At 40.7% G+C, this 11,312-nt stretch overlaps 1 protein-coding gene across 1 annotated transcript; it reads left to right on the top strand.

Moving 5' to 3' along the window:
- Nucleotides 1–3,282: 3,282 nt before the first annotated feature.
- chn1 (chimerin 1) lies at nucleotides 3,283–10,982 on the top strand. The gene is made up of 7 exons (XM_026295773.1): nucleotides 3,283–3,549; nucleotides 4,872–4,956; nucleotides 7,726–7,899; nucleotides 8,714–8,791; nucleotides 9,489–9,626; nucleotides 10,341–10,446; nucleotides 10,811–10,982. The coding sequence occupies exons 1-7, from the start codon at nucleotides 3,298–3,300 to the stop codon at nucleotides 10,980–10,982; spliced, it is 1,005 nt and encodes a 334-aa protein (XP_026151558.1). The 5' UTR covers nucleotides 3,283–3,297.
- Nucleotides 10,983–11,312: the final 330 nt, after the last annotated feature.

Raw genomic sequence — 11,312 nt, 5'->3', positions numbered from 1 at the left:
TTCTTTGATGTCAGAAGTGCAATTCCTTAAACATGTAGATGCATTTTTAAATGCAGGTGATTAAACTGCAGCATTTTTCTTCTTTTTTTCCCAGACTGGAAAAAATCCACAGTATAAAAAGCAGCCGAGACCGTCACCTCATGGTGTGCATTACAAACAGTGTATCCTACATGTGCTCTGACCTTCCTGTGTGAATAGCGAACTGTGATAGCAGCCTACTATACATCACTGTCAAAACACAGACTGCTCCAGCCACATCCAGGTAATCTATTTGTCCCACCCAAATATAGTGTAATTCGTTTGTTTTCTTGCAAGCCCAGCAATAAAGCTGCAATTTGTGCTGCGGTTTATGCATATGGGGTGTTTCATGGCAGAGGTGAGTCAACCATATGTAGCCTGTAATTCACAATGTGCAGTTGAATGTGTTTTATATGTTATTTACTGGATTTAAAAAATTACTACAAAATATACAAGTAATGTTACTCCTGTCACAGCACCTAGAGTACAATGAATGGTCATTTCCCCTGTTTAAAGGGACGTACTATTCTACTTAGAGCTTCTTGTGTGCAGGCATCCCAAGTTTTTCAATTCTCTTCTATATTCTTTAACTTTATATGTCCTGGCACACTCTTGTCATCATGCTGTAGTTTCCAGTTATGTAACGTTACATAACTTCATGATTTGCAGCTTTGTTGAAAGATGAGGTTGACGGACCAGCAGCCTTTGACGTCAATTCAAAGCCTTTTAGTGTTGTATATCACTTAAACTGCATGTTTTTTGTATTTGCCTTAGCGGAGAGCTGTGAATTATACCTGTGGATTATTAATGTTATTTATTTAACTCAAACAGTGTTACGTCACTGAGACAGAAAGTATAGCCCTGAGTGTTTGCATTTAAATCATGGGCGCAAACACTAGTGTCCTCTTAATGGGTTTTTGTCTGTGCTGGGTCAGCAGTGCATTAGAAGAACATTTCCTTATGCAACAGCCTTCCCACTGCAGAAATAGTCAGCAAGTCTTCAGCAGCTTAATGGCTTAAAAGAAAGTGGGAGTGAGATTAAAAAGTTTAAACAATGAGAAAGTTTGAAATTGTGCTGGCTTATGGGTTAAACCAGAAGATTCAATTATAGCCTAAATCCTACATATATCTGGATATTTTAAGTTCTTCAGACTGGACATAAGTGGATATTACGGAGATGTAAAAGAATTGTATACAACCATCCTAAAGGGTCAAGTCTCTCGACATGTTTGCGGAAACAAGCAAATCAATCAATGTCAATTAGAGCTGTGTTCAAAGCAAACCACATCCTGAGAGTCAGACGCTCTTTCTGCACTTAACAGCAGGTAACACAATTTTCCTGAAAACCCTCTAAAGTGCTCAGGGTCTGAGAGGATCAACTGGTGCATATAAAGGCTCTCACTGTCTTTTATCTATACCACTCTCAGGTCCCCTTCTGAGCAGAGACTTTCACCGAGCACTAGAGAGGAGACCCACACTGGAAGACCTCTGTTTCACGTCTTTTAGTTCCTGTCAGACACCAGAGTTTGGGATGCCTTTCTTTATAAGTACACTGATCTTCAAAGGCCCTTTTCTGCTGCTCACCACTGCTCATACTCTCATTTTGACAGTTTGCTGCTGAGGCTGGGGCAACATGAGCTATAAAAGTCCTCATTGATTTCTGTAGGAGCGTCACCTCCTCCCAAGCTGCCCCCCATAAAGGTGAGAACATTTCACTCTAGCAGCCGCTTCTGAATTAGACTGTGAGGCGTGGGAGCGTAATCACATTTGACTTGCAGTGTGAATTACAGAAGCAGGTTGTAGATCCTTTCTCACACATCGCTATTGTGATGCTATATTTGAAACTTCATTTGCATGCGCACAACACAACGCTTACATCAGTGTAAACCTGAAGGAAATGAACATTGAAACAAAGGCTGCAAAGAAAGAAAAAAGCCCCCAGCTTAAAGTCTTTATTGTATATTTTAGAATTATTTAAAAAGGGTTGAAAAAATGCTGGTGACAGAATATTTGATTTGTAATAAAAAAACTGGATTTTATTATATAAAATTTTAAATAGTTTTTATGATTCCTTCCAGGTGATGCATACCTTGTGAAGCAGGGCGAGTCTATTTATGATGCATGTTTCATAAACAAAGGCAAGTCAAAGTGCTTCATGTAATCCAGAAAAAGACTAACAGGCATAAAAATCCTAAAATACATTTTCTCTAGCAGAGCACTGACATGTGATTTCATCTGTTTCTGCTGCATAGGTATCTCAAAGTGGAGATTTCAATGTGGTTTCATCACTATGTGAATGTGTTGTTGCCAAATGTGCCCATGTTATCAACCATGTTCTTACAATTTAGATTTTTGTTCTGCTTATCTTTGGATACATTTCACTGAATTTGTGTTTTCTTTTATGTCTTTATATAAAATGCCTTTTATTTGTATGGAGGCTAGAGCATTTCTGTTTATGAGTGTGTGCCTTAATGTCAACAGTCTCGTATTTTGCTTGTGTGCTTGGTGCTCTTGTGTTTTTTTGCTCTTTGTGGTCCCAATTGTGACCAGTTTCTGTGGCAACATGATTTTGAAAATAGCTTTTCTCTGTAACGGCCCACTGCTGTCGGAAGTTCTGCAGCCCACTCTCAATGCATGACTCATTCAATGCTCATTATCATCCCACTCTCATTTCATCCAACCCAGTCTGCCCTGCCTGGTTATCTGATGGAGCTGGTGTGTGGGGGCGGGGTAATGGCTACTATAAAGCTGGTGTATCCATGCTGTGATTGGCTGGTGGGCTCCATTTAATCTGCTGTGACTACTATGGGCTTCGCTCCTATACTCCTCCCCCCTCGCTCTGCCCGCCCTGACAGCATCCGTACACAACAGTGTGCTGTCTGTGTTCCAGGGAGAATATCAGCTCGGCACAGGGAGGAGAGGATTAATGTAACCACTCAGCTCATCTGCATACATTTTCCCAGAGAACCACATGAGCACCCAGGGCTGCACCTCTTTCATATAAACCTGGCAGTCCTATCACAGAGGCTCCACTTGATCTACTGTCACTGCTGTGACAGCACTTAAGAGCGACTGTAGTTGTTTTTTTTTTATTATTCTTGACTCTTAAATGATTTCTGGCCTCTTCTTTCTAAATTAAATCTGTTGTGATGCCTCTATTTAATTGGAACAAAGCAGACAATATTGTTTGATATGGACTTGCTGTAAGGAGTTTTCCCTTTTGGACTTTTCTACTGGGTTTTTTCCCCCCAATCTCGTCTGGGAGACTACAGCAGCAGAATGCCATCCAGAGAGTCCTGCGAGGTCCACAAGGAGGACAAATCCCTGGTGCAAAAGGCCAAGCGGGAGGCCAATCAGGAGGATATTCTGGCGGCAGCTCTGGGGATGAGGATGGGGCCACAGAAGCCTGCAGCCACTTTCTGGCAGCCACTTAAACTATTCGCCTATTCACAGCTCACCTCGCTGGTCCGCAGAGCCTCGCTGAAGGAGAGTGAACGGGCACCCAGATCTGAGAAAGTCCACAACTTCAAGGTGAGCCTGAATTAAGTTAAAGAACTGTTGTCAGCGGTTGTTTTCATTTCATCATGTGTGGCTGACTCCGATGCATCCCCAGTGAAAGATAGGGATGGTGTTACTGTGGGGATGGAAAACAAAGCTGTTTTGGTCTGTCCAGAGGGCCTTTATCAAAAGAAAAATCTGTGGGGTGGTCTATGGACCACTGCTGTTAGTATGAGGACCAGATGGAGAGATTAGGCCGATGGAGAGGGGAAATAGTGGAGGACTGTATCTCTGTTTGGCTCAGGCTTACTCTCCTGGTTTGACTGGTTAATGGGATGAGGAGCAGGGAGTGAAATATTACCTTCAAGCATTTCAAACTGCTGATGCTCACTGGTCTCTTTCTGCTGCTTTGTTCTCTAGTTTTGCTGAATGTTGCATTTTAAGAGTGTCTTGCTGTGTTTACAGCTCCCACAACTAAAGTAAACCATGTAAAGTTGCTTTGAATTCATAATAAATAGAGAATATTTGAATGTGCCAAACATGTGATACTGTATAATATTTGGGCACAGAAGTGGTACAACATTTTCATTCCTCAAATCTGTTACATGTTAATTGTTAATTAACTTAGTTAATTAAATTAGTTAATTGTATTCTGCACTTAGAATATAAAACAGGGACAACATGACAACATGTATCACCAATAAAGAACAGTGTTAAATTTATTTATTTTAATATTCTTCAGTTTGTCACTGTAGAAAATTGGGATAAACATTGATGGCTGAATGTCTGAAATGACTGTCTTATTATTTTGTGCAGGGCCGTCACTTGTAGAGGGTTATAAATGCCTGAAACTAGCAGTTCTATATAAAATGGTTGCCTCCTGTAGATGCTATTGACTTAATGCAGAGAAACTGCGAGAGTTGTGGCTTGCTCTTGCTCTTGTTCCCAGAGGCCTCTCTGATTGGCTGAGCTGTTGTTACCTGGTGGTCTGTGGGAGATCCCTTTCCTACATGAGCATGGTGGCCTTCTGCTAATCCCATAGCACATTTCCCTGGCACCTTGCACCTTCACTCTGGTGAAGTGTCAAAACCTACTTTGGCATGATGGCAAAGCCTTCCCTGCTTGAAGTCACTGCTGCGCCGAGCTCAGTGTCGTCTGTTTGGGGGTCTGTTTGGACAACAATCCTCCTCCACACACAGCTAATCCTTCTCCTCTGCCTCATTTAAGATGGCAGCACCTACGGGCTCTCTGACCGGGTAAAGAAGAGGATGGAGTAAATCACTACAATTCCCCGCTGCTTTTTTGTCGTTGTTCTTCGTCACTAATATCTGTCACTGTCTTCCTCTCTGTTGTAGGTCCATACATTTCGGGGGCCTCACTGGTGTGAACACTGTGCCAGCTTCATGTGGGGACTGATGGCTCAGGGGGTCAAGTGTACAGGTATATCTTCGTCTCAGCTACATTAACACAGTCTTACACGAACTGTTTGATCACTTCACAGCGCTCTCATTAATTTTATAAAGAGCATTACCACATAGGGGTTACTTGGTTTTTAGCGCATCTGGAACTGGATTATTGAGTTTTAATCTAAAACCCCAACAGTAGTTGGTGGATTATGGGATGTATAACAGGGAAACTAGGGCTCTGTACTATGATGTAATAGATATGTTACGTGATGTTAAATCCTTTTGACCTACTTTTTTCTTTACTGGATTTACAATTTGGGTGATCAGTTCAAATAAGTACAAGAATGAGTTTTTACTGCTTTTAGTGCTGAGATTATTTCAAACATCTATAAGTAGATCTTTATTCTTTTCATAAATAACCACATTTTTCCAGTACCTGGCTGGGCATCTCGTCACATCCTATTGTCATCATACTAGTAAAAATGGCTTTGTATTATTCCACATCCATGATTTAGGTGGATAAACATTATATTAACATTATTATGCATTATAAAACTCATTGAGTGCATTTTTAAAAAATATATTCCTTCCCTTTGTTGTGATAGATGTAACATAAATGCATTCAGTCCTGTTATTTTTAATTAGAATTTCAAATATATTTGCTTGTCAAAAACAGATTTCCCTTTCACTTCGTGGCTACCTTGTAAGAATTCCTCTCCCATCCTTGAAGGGTGCTATAATACAGCCTGTTGTATGTCTTTGATGTTTTATTGATGAAACAAAGTGTGTCACACAAAACTGTGGGAGCTCTGATATTAATTATTAATGGTTTGAAAGCCAACAACAATCAAAATAAAGGCACATATGTTTGGAGCCAGTCTTTATCAACTATTTCCATTCCTTCAGAGTAGACCACAGCTACCAGAATGTAGGGCAGCGAAGTCTCACATGATGCTCAAATTTGCATACCAAAAAAAAAAAAAAAAAATGTTCTCCAGCCTCCTTTTTTTCTTTTTCTGTGTAGACTGCTTTTGGCCCAGTGCCAGGAAGCCAGCCTCCACTTGTGCTTGTTGTGCCACATTTCCTCATCAGAGTACGCCTTACCCTCCGCCCCCTCGAGCCTCATCCCATCATGCCCGTGAAGGAAAACAAAGCTGGCATGTCTCTTTAATGAGGAGCAGAGCTCAGAGCGTGGGGAAGGAGATCTGTTTCCACACACATTAAAATTCAGCAGCCTCAACCAAAGAGCTAGGTCACACAGCTCAACCTCTGGTTAACTTAAACACTTGGTAGAAAAACCAAACTATTTAACAAACACAAGTGCTGCTTTTTGTTTTCTCTTCTAATTAGGAAAGAAATGGTTTCAACTGGTAACTCTGTTCGTTACACATGATGATAATGTGTTGATTAGAAATTAGCAGCCAGCCATCATTAAACCTTTTCTCAGAGCCCTTTAGCTAAAACTGTGCTGCCCTCCCCATAACAGCACAGACAAGTCTGAAGCTGCAGTAGAGCAGCATCCCTTTTCTCCTGGCTCCTGGTGTCCCCTGGGTCCCGGCCTCACCCTCACCCACACCCACCTGGGACACAGGGTCATCAATGAACACCAGGAGCTCAGCAGACTTGCCTGATGACAGTACCTCCTCTATTGTACTGCCTGTCTCATATCCTTAAGAGAATCATCTCTTAAGGTAATTACATTTCTGCGTCAGTGCATATAAATGCAGGCTGCATGAATTTCTCCAGGGACCCATATTAATCAAAATATCATCTGATTTCCTGCAGAAGCATTGACTTTTTTTTTTCAAGAGAATTTTATTTGAATTTTTTTTTGTATTTAAAATTCTTCTTCTTCTTTTTTTTTTTTTAATTTTTGATTAAATAAGCATATGGCATCTATCAAAAAAAATCTTTTGAGAGAGTTCACAAGATCTAAGAGCTTGAAGAGCAGTCCCGTTTTAGTCTCGGAAACTAGGTCTAGTGTAGCCTGCAGCGCCTCAATTGCTGCTTCCACAGCTATTGTGTGTGAGCTTGGATTTGGAAAAGAATAGAGCACACAGCAGTGCTGACTGTCCCTCCTCCAGGCCACAGGGTTTTCAGTGCTCCTCTAATGCCCTCTATGCGTCTCTGTTAGAAAGCAGCTCTGCAATCTCTGTGTGTCTGCTCTGTTCCCGACAAGGTGAATCCTGCCCTGAAACCGCTGTGCCTCAGGCCCTGCCTGGTGTAACTGAAGACCAAACACAATGTGGGATACTTACATGGACATCATGACTAATATGCCATTTAAACACCTAGTGAGACGTCTGAAATGTCATATAGAAGGGAAAAATCTTCTCTTTTGTTGGCCTAGTATTTCTGAAATTCTTTTGGCTTGTTATTTAAATTAGACTTAGAAAAACACATAGCATTCCTTCAGCAGTTTTAACATCCAGTATTCTGATTCATTGTTGTTTTATTTTTGTTTTTGCTTTCATTTTCGTTTTATAATCAGCCCTCTAGAGGTGACTTTGGATCTATCCAGTGGTCAAGGTGACTCCACCGCCATGTGTGATAGAGAGAACAAGGCTCCCTGGTGGTCTCGTGATATTTAGAGATAAATATTGACCAAGGCAACTAACACAAAACTAACCAGCCACATCAAAATTAGCACAATGTTGACTGTGAATTTACATAATAGTCCTCAATCCAGAGATAAAACCACTGAGGTATAAGTTTGTGTTCTGGTTGACAAATGAAGAATATTAAAGTACAATCTGAGCTGCAGACAGGTCTGAACTAATCCCACTCTACATTTTTCTTTCAGATTGTGGGTTGAACGTCCATAAACAGTGCTCATCTCTCGTACCCAGTGACTGCAAACCAGACCTGAGACACATCCGTAAAGTGTACAGCTGTGACCTCACGACCCTGGTGAAAGCTTATAACACTGCACGACCAATGGTGGTGGACATGTGCATACGAGAGATCGAGTCTAGAGGTTAGATAATATTCCCCAAATGTAAATTAGTAAAGGCTGTAAAGTTTAAATGCTTTAAATGCTAAACAAATTTTTGGTTTCTCCTGTTAAATTCCAAGATGCCATTTCAAATCTTCAAGATTGACTATTTCTACCAGTAGCACTCAGAGTAATAGTGGTGCAGATTTTCATTTTTAATAAATTTAAAGTTTGAATTTAGTGAATACAATTGAACTGGAACCATTTGAATTTCACTTGTAATGCAAAATTCTATTGTATTCAAATTTCCATAAAAGGTTTTCAGGAGTGTTTACAGCTTTTCTAGAACTAATACTGCTTTTATAGCTTTCTAGAAAAGATACTGTATATAGTTTGAGGTGTTAAAAGCCTGATTATATTACTGACTATGTTAATGTTTTTTCGGTGGGGGATTGACTTGGAAGAGTGATGAGTGTGTCGGTAATTGTAAACATGTAATGAGGAATACATTACTCCGTTTCCTGCTGCCTTAGTTGATTGCATTTCAGTTAAATCATTCAGCTATGTAGGAAACTCATTGCTCCCTCATTGTCTGCCCTCTAATATACATCTGTAGCTAAGTTTGATTTATGTCTTTATTATTTTGCCCGGTGATGCAGAAAACTATTTGCATCTGCCCATGTTGTTCCACTGTGTGACAATGTGAAAATTTTTGCTCTAATTTTTTATGCATATTTAAGAGTGTTTAATAGCATTTCCTGTATTACCCATGGCGATACGTGCAGGTGAGTCTTTCCACATTGTGACAGCAGTGACGATGTCTGAAAGGTTGTTTGTTTCACATTTGTTCCTCAAGGACTGAAGTCTGAAGGCCTCTACAGAATATCTGGATTCAGCGATTCAGTTGAAGAAGTCAAGATGGCTTTTGACAAAGGTAGGCTATCTCTTTCTTGCTTAATAGATTTCTGTCAACTCCCAACATGACAATTGATTATGTGTTCTATAAGACACACAGAATATTTCAGATTGATGGGAAAATGACACATTCGTGACAGATTAAAGTCCATCTGGGAGAGCAGACCCTATCCTGACATGTCCCTCTCATGCAGGGTTTTATGTGTGCACAGGCGGTGAGGACCTCAGGGACGTACTCTCACTGCCTTAAACATGGCTGTAAGAAAAAAAAACTCTTCTGCTGTGTTGGGATTCAGCACTAGACTTAGTGAAGAATGAGCCTGTCTGTCCCAGTACAGTGTGAATTTTAACTGTAAGAAAAACCCTGCAGCAGTGGGCTAAACTCTTTTCTGGATTCGCATGTGGGATATCATCCATGACAGAGTGTCATTCCAGCTCACAGCACTGTGATGTTCAGTCTGCCAGCACAAGTAGGCCATGGCCTGCTCTGGAAAGCATGCCTAACCTAGCAAGAGTCAGAATAAAACAGGACAGGCAGATGATAGTGGCTACTTTGCAAAAATCCATAGCAAGAATAGATTTTTTTTTTCCCACCCTTTGTGTAACATGATCACTTAATTCCTCAGTTCACACCGTTATGTGCCGATTTGAGCTATTTTTACAGTGTGACAATTTTCTTCTTCTTGCCTTCCTTATTTCATCGCACATCCTCACAGATGGCGAGAAGACAGACATCTCAGTGAATGCCTATGAAGACATCAATATCATCACGGGTGCACTGAAACTGTACCTCAGGGATTTGCCTGTTCCCGTCATCTCATATGACGCTTACCCCAGGTTCATCGAGGCTGCGAGTAAGTCACACCTTCAGTTTCAGTGCTTGTTTTGCTCCAGCTGCAGTAAGAAAAGTTATTTTTAGCTCAGTGCCCTTTGTTTCATGTGGTCACAAAGTGAGCCACGTTAAAGACATTAACTGCTTTATTATGTTGTGTGGTTTTTTTTTTCTCTTTCATTTTTTATTCTAGAGCAACATCTGTACATTGTAATGGAATCCAGTTCAATAACCCTCCAGCAGATACTAATGGTTGAATTCTGTGGACACTATGCTCTTATGGACTTTATAGTGCAGCTGTATTGGACCACATTACATGAATGCTATTTTAGATACCTTCTTTTTACCTCCCTGAAGTGATGCATAACAACCACAGTGCTGGTCTGGTATTTAAAGCTTCAGCCATTCAGACTTTATGGTGGTTATGGAGGTAAAATAAATGTTCATTGTTGATTTTCCTTACAGTTACAGTTGGAGCTGAACCATAAAAACTCAGACCTATCTGGCTGCATTCTGACTTCTCTGAATCAGCCCATAACTTTCAAAACTCAGCAGTCCTGAGAAAATGCCAAACGTGATCGTGAGCAAATTTGTATTGGCTGAAGCAGCATGTACTCTGCAGACTGCCTCAGAGACTAATGGCTGTTATTACCCCACAGAAAATAATTACATTGATTCCTGAATGTGTCCTCTAAGGTCAGAAGATGTATTGTGTGTCCCCCTTTCTGTTTCTCAGAGCTCACAGACTCAGAGAAGAAGCTTGAAGCCTTCCGTGAGGCTCTCGCTCTGTTGCCGCCATCGCACAGTGACACTCTCAAGTACCTCATGGCGCACTTAAAAAGGTGAGCAACCCAGTCGAACTCTGCAAGAACAACAGGGCTGTGTGAAAGTTACTAGAAGTAGGAGTTTCAGAATGAGAAGGATTACGTACTTTTTATATCCTACAACAGCTCCAACCTTCACTATGTTCACTATCTAATAAAATGTGTCAAAAATGTGATAAAAGTTCTTGTTTCAAAAATTAAGACTATCCATAATATTTGGTAAAGATTGCTTATGAGGATGCCATAATTTTGGCAATTGCTATTTCTTTGCACTTTTTTTCATGAGAATGGTCTTATTATTTATTAAAAAAAACATTTTTTGTACAGTCACTAAAACATTTCCAGGATCCATGTTAAGTTTAACTTTTATGCATGTTTGCAGGGTGACACAGAATGAGAAATTCAACCTGATGAATGCAGAAAACCTCGCCATCGTTTTCGGGCCCACCCTCATGCGTGCACCAAACATGGACGCCATTTCAGCACTCAATGACATCCGCTACCAGAGACAGGTGGTTGAGGCGCTTATTAAAAATGAAGATGTGCTCTTTTAAAAACAGATCAGAACTCTCTAATCATTCTTCTGTACAAAGACCTGAATGACTCTTTGTATTACAGTGATTGATGCATTTTTACAATGCCCTGTGTATGGACTAGTGCTGACCTAGCATCTGTTCTCCCCTGTAGCAGGTGTGGACGCTGAACCTTACACTTCTACATACTCTGTCTCCCCATTTTTGTCGGGGGATTTTAGGAAGCTGACTGACCAGCATGCATGCTGTGAGGTCTTTGTTGCTTAGTAGTCATAACCCTGCATGTGTTAAAAATCATGTAGCTGTGATTTTGCTTTTGTCTGTTCTGTAGTAGTCCACATTCCCAGCTGC

The sequence above is a fragment of the Mastacembelus armatus genome, chromosome 21 (assembly GCF_900324485.2).
Source record: "Mastacembelus armatus chromosome 21, fMasArm1.2, whole genome shotgun sequence".
NCBI classification, from domain to species: domain Eukaryota; kingdom Metazoa; phylum Chordata; class Actinopteri; order Synbranchiformes; family Mastacembelidae; genus Mastacembelus; species Mastacembelus armatus.
Note: the sequence above shows the minus strand (reverse complement) of the source record. Positions and strands in the feature narration are given on the sequence as shown.